General features: G+C 37.5%; 1 protein-coding gene across 2 annotated transcripts in view; it reads right to left on the bottom strand.

Annotated features, from left to right (window-relative positions):
* The window catches only part of antxr2a (ANTXR cell adhesion molecule 2a), a 46,692-nt gene that overhangs the window by 2,028 nt on the left and 19,579 nt on the right, over nucleotides 1-25,085 (bottom strand). For both annotated transcript variants that reach the window (XM_058774682.1, XM_058774683.1), the window contains 2 exons: nucleotides 24,414-24,581; nucleotides 24,156-24,236 (listed from right to left, as the gene is read on the bottom strand). In XM_058774682.1, the coding sequence (XP_058630665.1) occupies nucleotides 24,156-24,236; nucleotides 24,414-24,581 (249 nt within the window). The remainder of the gene's footprint in view (nucleotides 1-24,155; nucleotides 24,237-24,413; nucleotides 24,582-25,085) is intronic.

Genomic DNA, 25,085 nt, shown 5'->3' with positions numbered 1-25,085 from the left:
ATGTATGTATATGTAATATTGACATATATAAATAATAAAACCATTTCATGGGGGTAAATGTCCTTTTCTTAATAAAATTACTGATCAAATTTCCCTCACAAATAACAAGTGTATTATTAATATTATTACTTTCCAAAAGTATACGTTTTGAGTATTTATGTTGAAAATAATTTTTAAATAATCCTAAAAAATATGGTGGTTGCTAGTGCTTAATTTTGTGTCAATGTATCTCCCATTGCTCTATAGTGTGTCTCATCAACTGGAGAAACTGGGTACACTGGCACCAAGAGGGAGCTCTCGCCTAGCGTATAACCACCATACAGACTGCCACATGCACACGCACACACACATGCAATTATGTGCAGGATTTATAAATGTTCTACTGAACCCAAGCATTTTTAACACTAAGAGCTAATATATTTTTCCCAACATGTATGCCTGATAACTAGTGTGTTACAACCAACAATGAAGAACTAACATCACAGTCGCCTGCCCTAGTTTCAAGTCACAATTGGCATTAGATATTGGAAGAATCCCAGCGTCTTCATAGACTATCCATGAATACGGGGCTTTACGTTGTCCCTGCATTGTAAGCCAAGCGAGGCGCACCCTCTGCGATAGATCTCACTCCGTCAACAAATAAGGCACATCAGATGCTGTTTTGGCCACCGTCGATTGTGTGGCTAAGTTTACTGGATTTTGCAGGCTTTGAAGCAGGAACTCTGAAAAGCTGTCCGCCTTCGCTACAAAGGCTGCACGAGGCTCTGCTGTAGGAGTCGACCAGGTGCAGAGCAATACGGTCATACCCATTTTAACTCTATCGCTCCCGGGCAAGAGCACTTGGCATTGGACACTGTATCTACACAATGTCACACTGAGACAGACAGAGCCCACCTGTGCCACAAGAATAGAAGGACCATGGGCTAGATGTCAAGGTGATGACATTGGATAGGGTGTTGTGGGTAAAAGTAGAGAGAGTACACAGAAGAGACATTTTGACTTGTTCTTCTCACTTGAGACTTGCAAAATGCAGTTGTCAAGAGGAGATGGACTTGAAATGTTCCGAATTCTTTTAGATTGTAAAAAATAAAATTCTATTTCATACAAACCACTGTGAATTTTGGTTCTTGTTTATGAAATGAGCCTGACTGCAAGTTCTTTGCACTAAATCGGTCAATATGCAGTACAAATAACAGTTCAATTATGATGCCATGAAGGCAGAAATATCAAACCACATCAGTTGAAAGTTGCTGAATACATAAAAGCAGGAATAATTACACCACACAGAGTTTATTAAAAACAGGAAAAAGACTTGATTGGCCTGATCAGAGGTTTCTCATGGTTTCATGCCATCTTTAAGAGATCACACAAGGCTCAGTTCATCAAGAGCTTCACCTCCGCGACCCCACACATATGCTTCACCTATACAGATCAGTCAAACAGAGACAGCCTGTTGGGGGGCCATCATTACCCCTCCATCTCTGCTCTTTGGAGCGCTCTCCGAGCCGCACCATTCTGACGGCCACCAGACTTCACAGAAAGATGTCTGCTGCTCTGATTAGCCGTGTGCTTGGGCACCTGTCCAAAGGAGGAGTCTGCATGTGTTTTTGCATCTCATCTTCTGCTAGCCACTCTCTGGAACAGCTTGATTCCCCCAACCCTAGAACTCCCAGAGGAGCCGTCTTGCACTTTCTGTTCTTTAAAGGAGTGAGATCCAGGAATTGAGAAAGGTGGAACTTGGAAAGTAGCCCATGTCCTTCTCAGGACCATCTCATCCCATGAAATGAGGAGCATTTTATTCCCCACAAAAGATGTATAATAGTATGTACAGTATTATATGGTATTTACATTATTTGTCCATTTAGCTGATTTCCTTAAAAAGTACAGTATTATATAACACATAAACATATAAAAAGTTGCAGACCAGCTTTCCTGTAACTCAAATAGTAGAGCATGGCGCTAGCAACGCCAAGGTCAAGGGATTGATTCCCAGGGAAAGCAAGAGCTGATAAAAAATGTAAAACTGTAACTTGAATGCAATGCAAGTCTGCTAAATGCGTAAATGTAAAAAAATTTATGTATACAATTTACATTTTTTATTAAATGTTATACTTTTTAACATTATTGTTAAAAAGAGAGTACGGTCTGTAGGATTTTTAAAAATAAATTAATACTTTTATTGACCTAGGATGCATTAAATTGATCAAAATTGACACTAAAAACATGTATAATGTTAAAAAAGGTTTCTATTTCAAATAAATGCTGTTCTTTTGAACTTTCTATTCATAAAAGAATCCTGAAAAAATCAACACAATTTCCACAAAAATATTAAGCCGCACAACTATTTTAATTTTTTTACAGAAATGTTTCTTGAGCAGCAAATCAGAATATTAGAATGATTTCTAAAGGATCATGTGACACTGAAGACTGAAGTAATGACTACTGAAAATTCAGCTTTTCCATCACAGGAATTAATTACATTTTTAAATATATAAAAACAGCATAAGACTTTAGATTTTACAATATTACTGTTTTACTATACTATATTTTGATCAAATAAATGCAGCCTTTGTGAGCATAAGATACCTCTAAGAAATATTAAAAACATCTATTATGGAATTTGACTGGCAATGTGTGTGTGAGTGTGTCTGTGTAAATTTGAAATAAATGTTATATAAATACATTTGAATTCAACTGTTGTTTATATATCATAATTTTGGACTTTTAATTGTATAAACAATTGATGCATACATTATAAGAGCATGCATTATTTGCAAAAGTGCTAAATATATATGTTTAAAGTGCAATATACTGTATATGAAAGTATTTTTCTTTCATTGAAACCTTTCTGTCTTATTTATAAAAACTACGGTGACATTACAAAGAAAAAGGTCTGCCTCCAGAACCCTTTCCACATATTGAACATTTTAGAAGATCAAAATGGAACAGGAAGTGCAGCTGCAAACAGGCCTAGGGAAAATGCCAGAATGTGAGCAATCCTGCACTCTAGAGCTGGCCCCCACTATCTCCACACCCATGGTCCACATACGGCCCACATAGCACCGCCATCTGGTCTGGTGGAGATTCAGAACCAAGCCAAGAGAGCCTAAAATCTAACGCCTGCTGACAACTTGGATCAATTTTCCAGTCATTAAAAAGTGATATAGGCACTGGAACAGTGAATACATTAAAGCCTCAAGAAAAGGACAGTTTGAGCCACCAGAAACAGTGAAGAAGCTCTCGATTTTACAGTTGAGAAACTGTAGCTGTCACAGATGAATCAAAACGGATTCTCTGACAAGCATTACATTTTGGAAAAAGCATGTCAGCATGAGTCTCCTAGGCTCTGGAGGACCTAATAATGCTCTACCCGCAGCTTGCTTTGAAAGTGAGAGCTGACAGCGTGGTGGTGATCCCTGTAATTTAAGTCCACAGTCACAATGAGCCACAATGTCTTCTGGAGGCACATAGGCGCTGTAAATTACATGGGTATAAAATACCCCCTCCTGCTGACACAATATTTACAGCAAGTCCTGCAGGCTCAAATCAAGTCTTCCGAGTAAATAAAGTGGCATATGATCAGCAATCAAGAGCTGATGACTACCGGATTGACCCACGAGACAGGAGAATGATGGTTTTTAATCTTGAGACACCAGTAAAAAATCCAACACTGGCATTAGGTGTCATGATGTTTACAAATTGGTCATTACTGGCTCACATTTTAGCATAACATTAGAGGCAAAGTTGATAGTAAACAAAAACAGACTCTGCAAACCATTAACCTCTACTCACTTACATCTGCCTCAGATCTAGTTAATTCAAGCAAATACAGTAAATTATATACACACACACACACACAGTATATATATATATATATATATATATATACATACATATATAAAACACATGACTGACTCTAGTTATGTAGATCTACTTACAGAGCAGATTAGTTCTATACAATAACATTTATAAAACAGACGAATGTTTTGACATAATGAAAGAAAATAAAATGCTTACAAAAATTATATATATAAAAATAATAATAATTCTAAAATATAAAGAAAAAAAACCCAGAAAGGCTAAAACAGTGGTTTTCAAATGGTGTAAATTCTATTTATAATAGCTGATCTAATCTATTCACAGTTAAACCTATAAATTAATCTATCAACCCGCAAAAATCCTTATAAATTAACCTATAATTCATCTATTCAGAATTACAGTAAGCCATATAAATGAATATAGTTTTGTGGACCTAATGAGGTAACCGATAGACCACATTACGTCAGCAGTGTAAAAAATAAGTAAGGACTTGTGACTTGACTATCACTTTTTAATATTGGTATTTCACCTAAAACAAATGAAATTCATGCCTTATGTCATTCACAAAAGAAGGTATTTTGAGGAATGTGTGTTTTCAATCATTGTTATTCAGGAATCGGGTGTTTTTTTTTCAATGGTCACCAAAACACTTGGTTACCAGCATTCTTCAAAATATCAACCTTTATGTTTCACAGAAGAAAGAAAATCATACAGGTTTGGAATGACATGAGGGTGAGCAAATTATTAAAATTTTTATTTTGGAGTGAACAATCCATTTATGTACAAGACACAAATAGAATCTAAATATTCACAGTAATATTTTAATCACAGATGCAGACAAAATTAAGATACTGTATAATACAAGCAAATGTAATGATTCAGATTTCACGTAATGATTATTGCTCATTAAATACTGTCATCATTTACATATTTCAATTGAAACCTGCATGATTTTTTTTTCTCTTCTGTGGAAGAAAAAGATATTTTGAAAGAAGTTTGTGAAACAACATTAGGGTTAGCAAAAGATGACAGAGGTTTAATTTTCTTATCATAAATTATATAGAACAATCATGTTTTACATATTTGAATGGTTTTTTTTTTAAGTATCATTTCTATTACTACAAATCTATTTTTCAAATGTTTATCTTTTACTAACCAGCTCTCGATTCCCGAACCTACTTGAATCCAGTGTCAATACGGAATCGGAACCAAAGAAGACTTATTGCAAAGGTTGCTGATCATCTGATATCTGGAGATGACTTGCTCTGGGGAACCAACGTGTTGGAAGAGATCAAGTTTACAAAGCTCAGCTTAGCAGCATGGTCACCAGAAAAGTCTTTTCCTGTGAACGTAGCTTAAGCAAAGCTGCACTACATGTGCAGATGTTTTCTGCTCCCCATCCTGTCTTTCTTTCCCCGGGTTTGTCAGAAAAAGTGCACATCATTGCCAGCTAACAGCTCTGGGCACCGTCCCCTGGTTGTTTGAGAGAAAATGCCAGTCATTTTGGCGGAGCGCAGGCGCTCACAGACGGCACAGGCGGGCACAGATGGCACTAATGGACAAGCAGAATCCAACAGAGGGAGCAGGAACGAGCCACCGAGGAGAGCTATTCCAAATAGCAGCAGTGAAAGCCAGGCCCTGCTCAGCTTTAGCAAGGTTACCACTGCAGTGTTTCATCATAAAGAATTTAAAGTGATAAAATAATCATAAGGGGGGAGAAATCTGTTTGGCCAGATGCCAGCGGATCAGATGGGAGGAGGTTGTTCTTAGTTAAATACATGTTCCAGTGTAGCAAAACTTGAGACAGCAGGTATCCGCTCCAGCTTGCCATCTGAAGAGCAGGGACTGTTGTTTGTGAATGTTGTAAATCAATAAATGTTTCATGCTCCATGCTTAAAATGATACTCATTTTGGTGATTGATACACTGGTCATAATCATTTTCATGAGCTGCCGACTGCCGAAAAATGCCACTGAAAAGTCTGCTAAATATGATATTGTTTATATAATGTAAAGAGCCCATTCGTGTTTTGTTTTTTTTCTCAATAATAGTACAGCTACTGGAATAAAGATGCTTACTGCAAATAAAATAAAAAATTTAAAAATTAAAATTAAAAAACGTTTATATATTAAAAAGTAAAACGCTTTCCTCTCTGTGAAAGCTGTTTCCTCTAATAGTTTTTGTGTTTTAAGTGTACGCAGCAAAGCATACAAACATTTTGTAACTATATTTTACATAAAAGAAAGGTGCAAATTATGAGAGCCGTAACGTGTTTGTAGTTTGTGTGTTTAATTACCGAAATCCCTCAAGCCACAGAAATCTCCACTTCCTCACTCCTCTGCTTGTATGTCACTATTTCCCTCCTCAGAGAAATCTCACGACACTGCAAATGAGCATCCAAACAAAGCTGTTGGGCTCATCTGTACTTTTTCATTTCTGGCCTGTCTCTGCAGCTTCAACTGGCCTGCAGTCAGGCCCCTAGACACGATAAACATTCAGCTGCACAAAAACCATAAGCTTGCACACAGACTCACAGTCCAAGAGAAAACACACTAACTACAATCTAAAAACTAGGGCTGTCAAAATCAGCATGCTAACACTTGCGATTAAATATGCTTAATGTTATTCATTTTTGTAAATCTTTTAATATTCAATCTGACACTATAATTATTGCATTTTGTTGACCACAAACCCTCTCTTAGAAACAGCCCTTATTTATAAATAAAAAATATATTAAAATATATCAGGCTTTATATATATATTTCCAAAATAAAATTATACTTTTAGTTTACAGCATTTCTAAGATATACAAACAGTACATACATTTTTTTTTTGTCTTTATCGTAAAAACTACCAAAACTACTGCTGAATTCAGTCTTTAGAAAGCAGAATCCGACAGTAATATTATAAAATTTGTGCAAATACGAATCTAAAAATAATTGTATTATTTCTAAGCATATTTCCTTATAAACATATTTACTATCTTTAATTCACTTAAAAAAAACTGTTTTTGTGAAATTTACTTACTGTGTTAATGCATTAACTTCAAAAAATATATACAATTAACTATTGTAATGGACTAACAGTCCTATCAAAAACTCTAAAGAGATGCTGGTGAGAAGAGGAATGCGCAAAAGGCAGAAAAAGTATCTGAGTGCATGTTTGTGTGAGGCTCCCTTTCCCCTTGGACTCTTCTGTCTCCCCTTTTGCTTCCACCAGCGTGGCGGCAGGCGGGGTCACATGCGATCTGGGCCAGAGAGAGATGGGAGGCATGCGACAGGAGTGGCGGTAATTGGAGGGAGCTGTCAGGATGGAGCAGCGTTGCGTCCGTGTGAGATTCCTGCCATTTGGATTCGACCACACACACGTGCCGGGGCTCCTACCATCCCATGGGGTGGCGTGCATTAAAACTAGTGATGAGGCTAATGTGTGTGGAATCGCTTCTGGCACCCAGCCCATAAAGAGGTCAATGGGTGACCTGTTAGAGAAACTGCAATGTAAAGGAAGGTATACAGCTATTTCAAATACTACTCAAGGTGTCATGGACTGTGACAATTGGCTAGCTCATTTTATTTTTTGTATAACTCTTGCAAATGATTAAAAAGACCAAGGACTAGTTATACGTTAATAATCACGTCTTTAAAAATTATACAAGTGAATTATTAAAACAACAACTGCGTCAAATTTCATTTATATGATCTTCAGGGAATTTCGGCACCCAGGGTGTTAAGATATGAAATTAAACAAATTATAATAAACTACATTTCCATATTTAAAAAAGAATGTTTGTATATACTTTTCCAAAAGTTATATATAGTTTCCAAACGGTTGAGTCTGCACATATTCTCTTTTATTTTGATTTATGACCTCATGATGCCTTTACGAGCAAGTTCCCCTCATTATTTAATGCAAAAAATTCAGCTTTAAATTACAGTAGAGAAAAGGTTTATTTATGTGGTGCTATAAAGCACAGGAGTGTAAATATGCACTGGCTGCACACCCTGCTATATTCAGTAGTAACCCTGGTGATAAACCATCTTGTTATGTCTACTGGGGAAAATATGCTTATCAAGCCGCATGGTAATGTAAGCAGTAAATAACTTGATCATTGCACAGCAACAGTGGAAATCTAACAGCATGAAGCAGCTTCAGGCAACACTACATTACTAAGGAGAGCTGTATGTGTGTGTGTGTGTGTGTGTGTGTGTGTGTGTGTGTGTGTGGTTTTTCTTTTCCTAGACCACAACTGTGAGAACTGGGTTAATGTGACCTGAGTTGGTCAGACAACAGACTGGTCAGGAGGAGAACACACACACACACACACACACACATATTAAAGCATAAAACTAGTACTTTAATAGAACATCCTTCTTCAGATATACACAGAAAATGTTCACAACATTTTCAAGATTCCACGGTGCAAGCACTTATTCAAAGACAAGACAACTGCGTACAGGTGTAACAACGCTTCAAGCCAATAATCACTACAAATACCTAGAAATAATCCCATTGAGTCGGTCAGAGTCTCTTGATCACAATTTTTCCATATGAGACAACCCATGACCTTTCCTCTAGTGTCTGCTGCAACCTCCCATGGAGACCAGACACCAGTCGCCATGTCACACCTTACACATCTACTTCTCTGCAGACCTTTTGTTCATCTACTTATCAACTTCCATTAACTCACAGCTGCATTTCTATTGCAAGAAATCTTAACAGATTCTTTCATTTCACTACAGTTTATTGTTAACTAAACATATCTTTTCAAAATATGTACCTGGACTAAACTGGCAAGAAAACAACAATTGCAAGATCTCTGATTACACTCACTGACCCAAGAAATAACAGCCCAAGGAGAGAAAAAAAACTGTAAATCATCCCCTAATTCTAAAACTCCAGAAGAAAGCTCTGAATTGTTTGATTATTACATATTTTGTCACATTTGATCATGCCTGCAGCTCATTAAATTGATTAAAAACAGTAAAGACATTTATAATGTTACAAAAGATTTCTGCTTCAAATAAATATTCTCTTGAACTTTCAATTAATCGACGAATACAAAAAAGTATCAGGTTTCCACAAATATATCAAGCAGCCGTTTAATAATAATGTTTCTTATTCACCAAATCAGCACATTAGGATGATTTCTGAAGGATCATGTGACACTCAAGACTGGAGTAATGGCTTCTGAAAATTCATCTTTGCCATCACAAGAATAAATTACATTTTAAAATATATTAAAATAGAAAACAGTTATTTAAAATTGTAACAATTTCACAGTATTTTTAATCAAATAAATGCAGCCTTGGATAACATAAAATACTTCATTTAAAACATATTGAAAAAATCATACCAACCCCATACTTTTGAAAGGTAGTGTATATCCACTTTCAGTGCAGACATTGAAATACAATTTAGAATAAACATTATCTGCTCAAACCAATATACAATATTATATCATTTCATAAACAACTGCAAGATTGTTGTCAGTACAGCAAAATGGATCAGGCATCATAACAAATCATACCATCTTATCAAATCAAAACCAACAAGTGAGATGCAGGAAAAAAAGGTCCTGTGCACTGAGATAACGGCTCTGCATCAGGAGAAGGAGGGTCCATATTCAGCTATGCAGATGTCATGATAATGAGCTGCCTGCTCCAGGCTGGATGGTATTGTGACTGCACGTCTCTATCTGTGTGTGAGAGTATGTTTTTCTCCCACTAAAACCAAACACCGTCTTGGGCCGTGGCATCGGCCTGTTTCCCAGTCATTCTCTTTAAATGAGGTTTGCAAATACTATTGAATCGGCTAAGAGCAAACGACAAGGGGGTGGGGTGAGCGAGTGCGCTCTTAGCTTTGATGGTCCAACCAATGACAGCGTTCGCGGCTGTGAATGTGTGTTAGCAGAGGACAGGCCCTGTGGATGAGAGTGGGTATATTTGGAGGGGGGTGGGCCTGGCTATTAAATGGAGGATGACAGGGAGTAATTATTCTAATGCGCTACTTTGCAGTGCGGCTGGGTTAAGGTGTCAGCTGCGAGTCATTAGGCCTGACATGCGCTGGATAGCGACGAGACAGCTGTCTCCCTCCCAGGTGGGCTGACCCACACCGCTGCCACCACGCTAACCGGCCACCGTCAGGGTGCCTCTAGAACCAGTTTGCCCAGCCCTGGTAATAGCTATGTTGTACTCATGTTGTACCCTGTATAATGAACACAGCCTCTTTAATTTTGCTACTCAAACATTCGTTAACTTTCTGTCTCCTCAGAGGAAAAAAATGAAAGAAAATATTGTATTTTAATTTCCTAGCAGGTAAAAAAGACAAATAAATGAATAAAAATGTAATTAATTCATTTTTGTTGTTAAGACAAATGGACCTGGAATAAGTCATCCCATATTCCAGAGCACAAGTAGCAGAACAAACTGGTTTGAGTTTACATTGAAAACCTCCAAAAATGTAAGTCAAATAAAACAAAGAAGGGAATTCACTAAGAATGATAACGGTGTTCATTTGCACACGCTGTCTTTGTGGCTGTTTCAGTGAATTATGCAAATCAGAAAGCGGTGCAAATACACCCAAAAAAGCAATTTGCAGAGCGCAATTCCCCAGTTTGTGGACCAGCGCTAGGTTAAGGAGCTTGACTTCACCGCATGGAAATAAGGCTGGTTATAATGCTCATTTCTGTTATTTGATCCTTCGATAAATCACTGAAATCATGATCGCTAGAAATTGTACAAAAGCATCTAATTTTCTTATTTACCACCTACTTTCTGCAGTCAATAACAGTGAAATGTTAATTGCCTCAGGCAAATAGAGCTGAGCTTTATAAATAAGGAACACACTATAATAAGCCTAATTAATATAGATTGTGGTTATTATGACTTATGGTTATGATAAATACAGTGCCATTTCAGTGCATTTAGCACCAGTTAAATATAACATAACATAACATTATAATATAATATAATATAATATAATATAATCTTCATTAACTGCAAGCCTTTCTACTCGCCGCAGGAGTTTTGCTCGCTCATTCTTGTGAGTGTTTACATTCCACCGCAAGCACACATGAGCTCAGTTTTACAGAAACTGGCTGATCAGATCACAGACACAGAACAAAAACACCCGGACTCTGTTTTAATCATTCTCTGGGACTTTAATAAAGCAAATCTCTCCCGTGAACTGCCAAAATACAGACAGCACATCACATGTCCCACCAGAGACAGTAATATATTGGATCACTGTTACACAACAATAAAGGAGGCATATCACTCTGTCCCACGGGCAGCTTTAGGACTCTCTGATCACTGTTTGGTTCATCTCATACCGACCTACAGGCAGAAACTGAAATCAGCTAAACCTGTTTTAAGGACTGTTAAAAGATGGACTAAAGAAGCAGAGATGGATTTACAAGCCCGTTTCCACCTCACTGATTGGACTGTTTTTGAAGCTGCTGCCACCGATATGGACGAGCTCACAGAGACTTTAACATCTTATATCAGTTTCTGTGAGGATATGTGCATTCCTACCAGGACTCATTTAACCTACAACAATGACAAACCGTGGTTCACTGCAAAACTCAGACAGCTCTGTCAGGCCAAACAAGATGCTTACAGGAAGGGGGACAAAGTCTTGTATAAACAGGCCAAATACACACTGGAAAAGGAGATCAGAGTGGCAAAGAGGAATTATACTGAAAAAATAAGGATTCAATTATCTTCCAGTGACTCAGTGTGGAAAGGTCTGAAAGAGATCACCAACTACAAGACACCATCCCCCAGCACCGTGGAGAATCAACAACTGGCAGACGATCTGAAAGAGTTCTACTGCAGGTTTGAAAAAACACCCCACACCTGCCCTGAACACCTCTCCACACAACCATTAACACCTCCAGCAACCCCCCTCTCCCCCACACCTGCAATTCAGATCAGCGAAGACGAGGTGCGACAGGTCTTCCGGAAGCAGAAAAGGAAATAAGCACCAGGCCCAGATTATGTTACACCAGTCTGTCTGAAATCCTGTGCTGACCAGCTGGCCCCCATCTTCACACAGATCTTCAACAGATCACTGGAGCTGTGCAAGTCCCTTCATGCTTCAAATGCTCCACCATCATCTCCATCCCAGGACTAAATGACTATAGGCCTGTGGCTCTAACGTCTGTGGTCATGAAGTCTTTTGAAAAACTGGTGCTGGCCCACCTGAAGGACATTACTGGACCCTTACTGGATCCTCTTCAATTTGCCTACAGAGCAAACAGGTCTGTGGATGATGCAGTCAACATGGGACTGCATTATGTTCTGCAACATCTAGACAGACCAGGGACTTATGTGAGGATCCTGTTTGTGGACTTCAGCTCAGCTTTTAGCACGATCATTTCAAACCTCCTCCTGTCCAAACTAACTTAGCTCTCCATACCCACCTCCATCTGTCAGTGGATCACCAGCTTCCTGACAGACAGGCAGCAGCTAGTGAGGCTGGGAAAATACACATCCAACACCTGTACGATCAGCACTGGCGCCCCACTTGGTACAACCCTCCCCACTCTCCAAGAACTGTACTCATCCAGAGTGAGCAAAAGGGCTGGCAAAATCACTCTGGACCCCTCACATCCAGCTAGTGTTGTCACGGTACCAAAATTTCAGTATTCGGTACCGATACCAGTGAAAATCCACGGTTCACGGTACCAATTTCGGTACCACATGCTAATTATAAAACACACTATTTTTAATAATAAAGTCAAACAAAAATAAAATGTACAAAAATGAATGCCATTCTTTATACTTATTTAAATTGTGTTTCAAGTTTTCCCGCAAGTAATAAAGGTATGAAAAACAGTAAACAGTAAAGTTTCACCCAAATTTAATTTGTCTTTTAATTAATGAAATTTAAACACTTTTTTTTTTTTTTTTTGGTAAATAAAGGGGATTTACTATTAAAATTAAAATATGAAAGAAATATTGTGTGATTATTTCTTTAAAAATAAATATTTTTTTCAACAGTAGTAATAGTATCACATACATTCAACTAAATTATAGTAATATATTTCTGGCACAATGTCCTTAAGATAAACTTTTATTTTGACGGGTTGCCGTGAATAACTTTAAATTTCTGTGTGTAGCTATATGATATGACGCTGGTTTTACTCAAATGAAACGGTAAAATGCTGGTGAAGTGACTCTCAGAGCAGTTCTGTAGATGTTGTTTATGTATTTATGTCCTCATTGAGACGGCAGATGCTGAAATCACCACGAGCGTCACGCGCTCTTCAGTGTGTGTAGCAAAAAAAAAAGTAAACCGCGTCTCTGCTTTTCATTCATTCACACAGAGACTCGCAGAACATGGGGATTCATATCTGAATTGACTTTTGTGGCTTAATATTTACAGATATTAATCCATGTCGCGATTTGATTCAAATGTAATGACCTACTTTTGATTAATTCATCCAAACTTTGACAAATTCCGTGACATTCCGTGCTAAACTGTAAATTCCGTTTTTATAACTGGATTCCGAGATTCCGTCCGCGTTTTCTGCATCGCGGAAATCATAGGGCCGTACGCGTCAAGAACCAGGTTGACCGTGTACTCGGTACCACCGGTACTTAAAAAAACCTGGTACCGTGACGCTTTAATTTTTTTAGTACCGACTTGGTACCGAAGTACCGGGTCTTTTGACAACACTACATCCAGCACACTCCTTCTTTGAACTGCTGCGGACTGGTCGACGCTACAGAGCTCTGAGCACCAGAACGGCCAGGCACAGAAACAGTTTCTTCCCTCAGGCAATCCATCTCATGAACACCTGACAATAATTGTGGAACACACACCATTTATACACTTACAGACTTATTTATCTAACACACATACCTATATTTCAATTTGCACATAATATACCTGTACATACAACTGTCTATTGTTATATATCTGTACATACAATTGTCAATTTGTATATTTTTATTCCTTATTTACTTATTCTGTTTTTTAATTCCTTTTTTTTTTTATCTGTGTTTTTTCTGTCATTCTGTTGCACTGTGGAAGTTTCTGTCATGAAAACAAATTCCTTGCATGTGTAAACACACCTGGCAATAAAGCTCATTCCGATTCTGATAATATAATATAATATAATATAATATAATATAATATAATATAATATAATATAATATAATATAATATAATGTTATTATAAAAATGAATTACTACTGTAAATCAGGTCATAAAAGCTATGTGCATAATAATTTAAATTTTTTTGAGCAAAATGCTTTTTAGATAAAGCATATCATCTGACTACCACACAGGACGTCAACTTTCCAAAAGTATTCCATGTCAACTACTGTACCTACATATCTTACAGTGAGAAAAATATCCATAAATATGATTTATTTGCATATGTTCCGATTCTGGAGAATCAGTGCCCCCGAGCCAAGCCTCAGACGACAGAATTAGTGCTAATATATGCAACCATTTACAAAGAGCAGAACTTTCCATTTCCTTCTGTTAGAGTGGATCATATCAACCCATACCCGATGGCCTTGCTTATGAAAAGTCATGAGTCTGTGCATATGTACCTGATAGCAAAGTTCACATAAAAAGACCTATGAAGACACAACGTTAAACTAACCAAAATGAGAATGCAACATCCCACAGACAGAGACAAAAAAGGTTCACATAAAATTGTTAATGCTTCAGCTCTTCCCTATTTTCTTTAAATTTGAAGTTATTTTTGAAAGAAGTATCTAGAACGTAGCATTTTTTTTTTTTTTTTTTTTTTGCACGATTTGTAACAGTTTCAAACCATTTTGTCAGGAAAATCCACAATTCTGGAATTCCCGTTTGGGTTTCAGTTTTCAGATTCTGTAATGCAGTGTTTCTCAACTGGTGTGTCACGATTCAAAAATAGGTCACATTGTGGATATCAGGGACAAACAATGCTAAATGCAAATAATGAAATGCATATAATCATAACCATATCACTCTGCAATGTCAGAAAATAAAAAAGGCTTATCAGGGAGAAGAAAACAGCCTCTATGTTTTGTTGTTAACAACAAACTACGATGAAACCTGATACAATAAAAAAAGTCAGATTTCCTGTATATGAGTCAGGAGTGTTGCACAATGTATTAATAATCATGGGAAATTCCCTCAGTCCTTAAATACCGTAAGTGTCAGTATGATGTGATGAAGTTATTACTCACATGCAGGCTGAAGTGAACACATCCATGATACGAAACAAATTGTGCCCCATGATTCCACTGGCCCAAAACCAGAAACAAACAAGGCCTTCTGCTTCTAATCAAGACAACCAGTAGAGGTCAAACACACACACACACACACACACACACACACACAGTCCCTCCTGAGTCCTTGCCTTTCATTAGATCTTCACATCGTCACGTCATCATTTCTCGCTTCCATCACTATGCTAGTGACCACAGTTTAAGTCTTAATTAGTACTACTGTCTCTACAAAAAAGTAAATATTAAAAAAGACAGCTGGTGAATTACTACATTGTACAGATTCTTTAATATATTTTGAAATGCAATCAGATAAAATGCATGCAAATTGCATGGAAATAAAGTGAGCACTGTACTGAGATCTACTGTTGGACAGATAGACAGAACGGATGGGTAAAACTCGAAACTTCTTGGGGTAGGAAATTTATGCGGCTGCCACTTCGGAAGGGTTTGGGCCATCTGATGGGTTAAAACTATTAAGACCACAAGAGCAGTTCTGCATCTGTGCACACAAAAATCGGGATTCAGAACTACTTAAATGCATTTGTTTTGAGACCCACAGATACATATCCAGATGATTGTGATCAAAACAAAGGAAAGTAAACAATGCCATTTCCCACAGATCTGATCTCTTTATGTCGAAATCTCTCTGCTGATGACAAACCCAGAGTCCTTTGTTTCTACTTGATTTGATATATGATATGATGTATGGGACATAGTGACCTATAACTCATTAAGGTTGACATCATCATTAAACTTCCTATGTTACATTATAAACTGTTAAGATGATCTATTATGATGATGAATGTCATATGGATTGTGATTCACATCTCTTTAATTTTGATAAAGTGTGAGCTTGCCGAGCAGAAGTTTTGAAGTGACATTAGGCAACAGAAGTAGGACTTTTTGATTTAGTTTTTTGAGGGCACTAGCTTGCCTCCTCTGAGAGAATGTTTGACTGACAGGACGGAACAAATACATAAATGAATAAACCAATTTTTTCAACAGCTGCACGATAATTGTCACATCTGTGTCCTTTCTTCCAATCAATTATGAACCACAAGTTGTAATTTATTTATGGCCAATTCAGGCTCTAGTGATGAAATGTTAAAGACACTCCAAACGCAAAGTGATATAGGGACGCCAAACTTGCCATCTTAAAAAATACATCTGCTCAAAATTACATGCTGCATTGCATCAGACCTGTAAGAAAGTGACTTTCTGCCCAAATCGTGGGACCACGAGTCTTATCTATAATATGCTGTGATACGAGATCTAGAGGGAGATCCTAGGGTGCATTTTCACAGCGTCTATCCAAACACTTTTGCCGTTTCAGTATAGTGACAAAAATTAAGTCCTGCTTTTTAACACTGTTAAAGTCATGCATTTTATGAGCACAATTAATTAGTGTCTAATAAAGATTAGAACTGCATTTAATATTGCTTGGGCCATCGGTTAAAAATAAAGAGGCCTCCCAAATTTGCATATTAAAACTAATTAGCATAATCAAGCCGCTGAAATCCTGTGCATGGCATTCAGAGAGCTGAAAAAGAACAGCTACAAACTGAAAAAAGATCTATTGTGTATTATAAGCTATAGTAGTTTCTCCCTTTCAGATTACTTTTCTAACGGCGCAAAAATTGGGATTACTACTATTGCTATACCTTCAAAAATCAAAAGATATATTTTCATTTAATTTCTTAAATTAAATTCAAATTTCTTAATTTTATTTCTTTAATGAAATGTATTAATTTAATTATTTTACAAGTGTCTCACTTTCATTTTAATTACTAGATTTATTGAATTATAAATTCTCAATTCTTCTTTTTTTTACTCTATTTTAATATGACCATTGTTGCAAATGTACATATTTAAATATCTTAAAAACAAACCACTAAAACAAATCTACGCAAATTGCCTTTTAAACAGTCGTGCACTGTGTTCATCACTTTAAATATTCAAATTGATCAGACGAGGGAAGGAGTGAATTACAATACATTACCGATTCCCTGTATGATTTCCATAGGTCTGTCACACACAAGGAGAAAAATCAATGCGACAAAGCAGCCCAGGGAATGTCTGACACTAACAGTAATGCTGTTTAATTAAAGCCAAGATTCCAGCTCTCATTGCAACAGGGCTTTGATTTTAATAGACGATGAAGAAACGGCCCGCACGTTGACGCAAGCACATTTGTAGTCAGCCTCGCCAAGGGAAAGAGAATGCACACGCACACACACACACACAAACGCGGCAGGACATCAACTCGGATTGAATCAGGGGGTTAAGGGGAAGTACACAGAAGCTTGCGCCTGTGTTAAACAGTCTGCTAAAGGGGGCAGGTACCAGCCCACCCAGCTAATCAGCAGAATTTGCTCCGATACAGGAGGAAAAGGATTTCTGAGCACATGCCTCTGTCACATTCATCACTAAGATAAAAACCTCTGTAGGCTAAAACACTTGACCTCAAATGGGGAAAAAAATTACAATGCAAACAAAGAGGAAGGAAAAAATATGATTGTTAATGGATTGCATTTTTGTTGTACTCGGATCAAGCCTTCAATCCAGAAAGAAAGTTTTAAGTCAAATAAAGCCATGCTGAAAGCTTATAAAAGGAATTGAAAGCATAGAGAGAAATTGTAAGAATGACATAAAATGATTTAAATGTTTGTTTTTGTTTACATAATATACGTGTGTTCTGTGTATATTTATTATGTATATATAAATACACACACATAACAGTGCATGTTTTGAAAATATTTACATGTATTTAAATGTCTACATTTATATTATAAATATATTTCATATATAAACAACCTATTTTTCTGAAATATATACATGCATGTGTGTGTATTTATAAATATACACAGCACACATGCATATATTATGTAAACACAAACTTTTATTTTGGACACAATTAATTGCGATTAATCATTTGACAGCACTAATATATAAATAAAATGGATTATTTTATAAATAATCCAAAGATATGTTTTTTTTTTTCCATAAACATAGTTTTTTAAAGTAAATTGAAATTTATTTCCACTGCTGAGGAATATACGACTATAAATAGTAATTTAATAGTGCTTAATGTACTGGAGACAATAGCTAAAGCCCCATCAAATAAGAAAACCGCTATTTATCTACATTTGTGGACAGGTTAGTTCCTCTCCAAACCCATCTAATGTGTACACTACTCCAACCCAAGAGTTCTGTCATCCGCTTTGGCACTCCCCCCCACCCCCCAAATTCTAGTTCCCAGTGCCACCCTCCAAACCAGCTCACTGGGGTCCCCAACCTAATCCTGTTACCAGGAGGTCTGGCTGTTTGAGGAGGCTCATAGATTAACACGGCAGACATTGTCGAATTTACAACCAGCCACATGGACATCTGCCCTACTTTCTGAATTTCACATATCCTCCCCCCCCCAAAAAAAGACGGAGAGAGACCTGGTTCAAAAAGCAAGGGGCCATTTCATGGAATCGGCAAGCCAGTCATTGTTAAAGCTGTCATTTCTCCTCTGAGGCCGGTGCGCTTTAACTGAACTGTCAGCTTTCTACTTAATGCTTGTTAAGGGTAACAGGCCAGTCTGCTGATAGCACTAATGAGGACCAGAAAAAAGACACAAGCATGTTTAAAGGATGCACACCGATTGTCATAACAAACACAATGGTGCCGTAATGGCTACAAAACTCAGCTGCTCAAAGAAAATTATGAAGATGTGAAGATTTACAGCAGAAGGTGAAAGACTCATACTTCTATAAATATGTTAATGTTTCGTTACGCGGTCAGCTCTCTGCTTCCATAAACAAGTGCTTTCCTCTGCTTTATTATTTGTGACGCTCTGATTTAATTCCAATTACCCCATTAATTAGAAATCTTGTGCCCTCTGATCTAGAGTATGTTTCAACTTAATAACATTTGCCAGGTTTCATTTGTACACGGAGACCAACGCTTGCTTGTATTTGTTCACAGAACAGAAAGTGTTTTTTTTTTCCTAGAGGCAAATAAATCTGTATGTGTGCTATATTTGTCACATATCATCCTGTGATAACACAATCAGAGAGAGATTAAATCATTAAATACTATTAAGCATTCTTATCTCCTGTCATTCTTCATGAGATGAGAGTCCACAATTTGTGCTCTTGTTTAATCAGCATATTGATTATACAAAATCTGCATATCAATGGGATACATCACAAAAGAATTTTTGGGTGAAAAATTGAGCCATTTAAATGTAACCAAAAAAAAAAAAAAACTATTTTGCCTTAAAGCTGAAGTGTTTCATTTCTGCACACAGCATTACTAAATGGAACTACAGAAGTAATAACTGTTAAATCAGATTAAAGAGATTGTCTTGCCCAAAACTCACATCACTGCAATCACTGCAAAAATAAACAAATTAAAATAAAAATCACCTCAATTGCTGAAAATAAATAAATAAAAATCAGTACACATTTTCAGTATTTTAATCTCGTTTTCCAATAAAAACAGATAAACATCCCTTAAAAAAGATGATTATTATATGTTCATTTTTTCTTCATCTCGCATTCTTGTCTTTGTTTTAAGCTGAAACTTCACTAAATATAGGTAGGTTTATACAATTTGAAATTTAGGCAATAAAAATAAATTTAATTCGAGATATACTGTCTGAAAACAACTCTAAATATCAGATATTATTATCAGAGTTTTATTCGATTATATTTGATTTGCTCAAAATGATGAATATTTAGATATTTCGCATCAAAAAATACCAAAAAAAAGGTCTATTGATTTTTTTGCGGTGATGTTACAGTTTTTACACATTTTACGAAAATCAGTCATGTCTCTGGAATAAGAAAAGTATTTTAACATTGCACAAAAATCACACACATGAGCTCGAAATGCAAAGCAGATAGTGCATATCTAAATGATGCTGCTTCTACCTAGTGCCAAGCCAACCGCATTTCTGACGGTTGTTGTATTGCTGATCTGTTCAGTGCAACTCAGTTCTGCTCATTAGGCAGTTGTCCCTCACTACAGCAGCCAGACCCACTTCATACTGGCCTTGCTAGTTCATTAGGACACTGTTCGCTCTCTTGGCTCCCGGGGTAAAACACAAACAGTTCGCGGTCTGCCGCTCCACGCCCTAATCCAGTCATGAGACTGGGCTCTTAAACACTATTGCGGCTAAGCCTGGCCATGTGTGCCTCCGACCTGAGGGACCCGGCCCGCCAGCCTAGAGCCTTAATCTTTCCCTCACTCTCTCCCTCGTTCTCACTCTCTCCTTCGTCCTCTACCCCGTTGCTATTTCTCCATGCCAGCGTTGCCTCCCTCTCTTCCTCTCTCCTGCCTCCTCTAATGGCATTCTTCAAGAGCTGGCCCCGCCGTGCCGCCCGCTCACAGTCTCTTAATTAAAATGCTCCCACCGCTCTGTTTATGTGACCGATGACTGTTAAATTAAGATGCTGTCACACTGGGCCGCAACAGTATATTTATATTTATTTATTTATTTATTTTTGCCGGGGCGAGTTCCGCCACAAGCACTAGGCCTCGGGACTGCGAGCTGACATGTTTTCTTTGTCTGAGGTCGGAATTTACACCATTTAAAAATACACTCCACCTCATTACAGCACTGCCCTAAGGAGGCAAGCAGTCGGCATGGGCTAATAAGGTATGTGTTATACAGAGAGAGATTTTAATAGGGTTTAATGTATGCAGAGGCTATGCTAAACTGACATTATATGTCTTGAACAATGCTTTCTGGGGGTGTGGGGGGCCATTGGTGCTAAATCTGCAAATATTGCATTTGCACCAATCTTGTATTACACATTGAGCCTTCCTTGGCTTCAAAACCTCTGACAGTATCAACTCAGCCTGAGTAAGTGAGTGTGGGAGTTGAAACCAGAGAGAAAATGAGGATTGATTTCCTCAAAAAAAAAGAAAAAAAAGAAAGAAGAAATATCCTGCTGAACGACACCTTGAAAATGAATATGTATATATGTATAAATGTAAAACCACACTATAATCAGTTAACATCATTACTCCCATACCACCCCCAGAAGTCTCCAATGAGGAAACAGATTCTGTCATCGTTTACTTATCCTCATGCCATTCCAAACCTGTATGACATTCTTTCATTTGTGAAACAAAACGGTGATATTTTAACTGTTTTTGTCCACATAATGAAAGTTAACGAGGTCCAAAACAATAGTGGACCCCACTGACTTTCATTGTAAGGAGACATTTTAAAAAAATATATATTTTTGTGTTCCACAGAAGAATGTGAGTTGTACAGGTTTGGAACGATGATTTTTGAATACAAACAAATGCTTTAAACTGCGCCGTACTTTGGGTTAAAAAAATCCTAAATCATAGTCAAGGATGATTCACTTGACCACACATATTTACGTATTTTATATATACTACTATTAAAAAATTTGGGGTCAGTGAGATTTTTATTTTATTTTATACTTTTATTCAGCAAGGATGCAATAAATTGATCAAAAGTGACATTTGTAATTATTAGTGCCGTCAAACGATGAATCACGATTAATCGCATCCAAAATAAAAGTTTTTGTTTGCATAATATATGTGAGTGTACTGTCTATATTCATTATGTATATATATATATATATATACACATACATATATATATATACATATATATATACACACACACATACAGTATTTATTTTGGACATATTTACATGTATATATGTGTCTATATTTATATTCAAATAATTTATTTTTTAAATAGATATATTTAATATATAAACATAACATTTTTCTGAAACATATACATGCATGTGTGTGTATTTATATATACATATATTATGTAAACAAAAACTTTTATTTTGGATGCGATTAATCGCGATTAATCCTTTGACAGCACTACTAATTATACAAAAGATTTCAAAAATAAGTGCTAACGGATCTCAAGGTTCATATGACACTAAGAAAATTCAGTTTTGCCATTACAGGATTCTAAAATATATTCAAATAGACAGCTATTTTAAATTGTAATAATTTTTCACAATATTACTGTATTTTTGGTTAAATACATGCAGCCTTGGTGACTGCTTGGAGACTGCTTTAAAAAACTTTTCAAAAATTTTACCAACCCCAAACGCTTGAATGAGAGAATAAAAGATGACAGAATTGTCATTTTTGGGTGAACTATCTCTTTAAGACCCACAGCAGCAGGAGAAACAAAAGCCTGTTCTGCGGGTCCCGTCTTGAGTTTGCCTTTGTGTGCCGTCTCTGGGGTTAATGTATGTTAATGTATCATTTATAAAGGTGCTTATTAGTGTGTTTTGCAGACTGCTGCTTTGTAAAACAATACCGAGCCCTGCCGAGACGGTTAGTTAGAGGCGGGAGCGAGAGAGAGAGAGAAACACAGAGGCGGGCGGGCAGGCGGGCGTGCGTTCAAAAGAGCCCCCGCCAGTAATAGGCCAGCCCTTGACGCGCTGCCACCTTCTCTACCTGCTGTCCCCCGCCGCTCTTTCCGGAAACTTGACGGCAGATGTTGCAGCGCTAAGCTGGCTCTGAAGTGCCTCTCTGGCTCCCCGGTCTCCCTAACAACACAGTCAAACCACATTAGATCTCTTTATTTGTGCCCCAGGCAAGTTCGGCAGTGCAGCTGTGTCCACCCTCCTCTCTACCTTTGGTGTTGGAGCCCCTCAGGCGGTAAATGGGAGAGCAGAAAGTGTTCAGGCTGTCTTGAAAAAACTACATCTGCTGACAATCCAGCAGTCTGTCTGTGGGCGGAGTGGGGGGAGGGACCGGGAGGGGTCTCCGAGCTGAACAGATGTCTGCGACAACCTGCTTCCTTACACCTGTACGAGTCCTCGTAACCCCACGGATCCGGCGCTGAAAAATTCATGACCCCGGAGGGTTCCTGTCGGGCATCAAAGCCCCCCCTCTCTCTAGCCGAGCGTACGCGGCCCACCTTGGCTCTGGTGAGGGACTCCTCAGGCTTTGATAGCTCATGCCTGCACCCAGTGCACTTGATCAAGGGCTTGAAAGTCTGCACGATCGAGCTGTGGTCTGACTGAAGTGTGCCAGGGTCCCGCTTGGAGGCTCCAGACCCTCCTCTCACATGTATTGAGAGTTACAAAGGTTCTAACAGTTCGTTTGAAGAAAGTAAAACAGAACAAGTGGCTCAAGCGTGACTGGGATATTTTAGCTAATGGGAGCACTAGCGCCACACATGCGGTGAGGGCTTCTTCAAGATGAAACAAACCCAAACAAATGCTTCAAACTGTGCCCTACTTTAGAAAAAAAAAAGTTCAATTGCAGTGTGCACGTCATCAGCATGACTTGTTTACTTCAAGCCTGTTTACTTTTGTCTCACAAGAGGATGATCCATTTGACTCAAGTTCACTTCATATTTAACATACACTACCGGTCAAAATTTTAGGTTTATTTAATGATTTTATTCTGCAAAGACGCATTAAATTGATCAAAAGTGACAGTAAAAACATTTATAATAATTTCTATTTCAAATAAATGTTGTTCTTTAGAACTTTATATTTATCTAATAATCCTGAAAAAAATAAAAAATACAAAAATATTAAGCAGCACAACTTTTTAATACTGGCAATATTAACAAATGTTAGAATATATTCAAACAAAAAAAACTGTTTTTATTTTAAGAATATTTTACTGTTTGCTTGATGAAATAAATGTAGTTTTGATGAGCGTTAGAAAAAGAAATCTTTAAAAAATCTTACAGATCCCAAACTTTTCAATGGTAGTGTAATCTGTACAATGATAAAAATCAAGCGGCACATTCTGTTGCTAAATATAAGGCCCTTGAATGTTGTTTTTGCACATTCATATGACTTGTTTGTACACACATATTACCGCATTACAAAAGTTACAAAAGTGGAAGTGTCTCCAATACGAACTCATGACAGTCACATCCTGTTGCGAGTCTTTGCAGCTAAGGTTTGTGAAACTTGCACACATATTCACTGCAACACACTCACACACATGCCCCTGAACTGTTACAACACACACTGATACTTCATTTGCAGCAACGGAATGCTCTAGATTGGTATAGTATGTAAGGGTGATTAATCATATTTGCAACCTACATTGGGGTAAACCATCTGTGGCTTACCTTATCTGCGGTAGTTGGGCGCATGAGTGAAACTCGGTCATATTGTCGCCGCAGAAGAGCCCACAGTGCCTCAAGTCGACCCTATGATGAAAAAAAAATATCAAGATGTGGCCTCAGCTTGATTTCCTTTCCACTAATCTCAAGCAAAGGCATTAAACATAATAAAGTGCCATTTTTTGGTGGACTACAACTTAAAATGAGGAACGGGAAGCAAAGGAGAGATGGTGATGGTCTCAACAGCACCAGGAAGTGACTCACCCTGATTGGAGTATACCACTTGGATTCCGATCGATGGTATGTGGGTGGAGGTGCGGATGGCTTTTTGATCATGGGTTCCTCTGTTTCCTCTTGTATTGACACCACTGCATTCTTGGCCATCTCGAGCCGTGCACCCTCCTCTGTGGACCCTTTCTCTCCCCAACGGACCTACACAATTTTTTAATTATATTATATTATATTATATTATATAAAATGAATTAAAACTATAAATAAAAAGATATATAAAGACATAAAATAATATATAAATTCATGCCTGTCCCTCATTGAAAAGCCTTAATTAAAACTGCACTCCTCAAGCTGTAGGTTAAAAAACACATCAATAGAACAGCTTTTCTACAGCATCCCAGGACATCTCATCCCAGGACATCCTGAGACGGCTTTAGAAATGGAGATAGGTTGTCTGGATGAATGAAAGCTTCCGAAACATTAAAGAAAGTTGTGCTCTGGTAAGCCCTGAGCTTTACACACTCATGGGAAAAGTTAGTGGAATTGTTTTCCCAAGATTTCAGAAGGAACCGTAGTGATGTCTCCTTTACTTGGGAGCTTGAAGAAGGGATGGTTGAGTGTGTAACAAATATCCCTTTTAAAACCAGCTTTGAGATGGATACAGTGCTAAGTAGCACATTTCAGCTGAACAAAGTTGAATGACAG

This window comes from Onychostoma macrolepis, chromosome 05, assembly GCF_012432095.1.
Source record: "Onychostoma macrolepis isolate SWU-2019 chromosome 05, ASM1243209v1, whole genome shotgun sequence".
Lineage (NCBI taxonomy): Eukaryota > Metazoa > Chordata > Actinopteri > Cypriniformes > Cyprinidae > Onychostoma > Onychostoma macrolepis.
The sequence above is the reverse complement of the archived record's forward strand: the minus strand, read 5'-3'. Positions and strand labels throughout refer to the sequence as shown.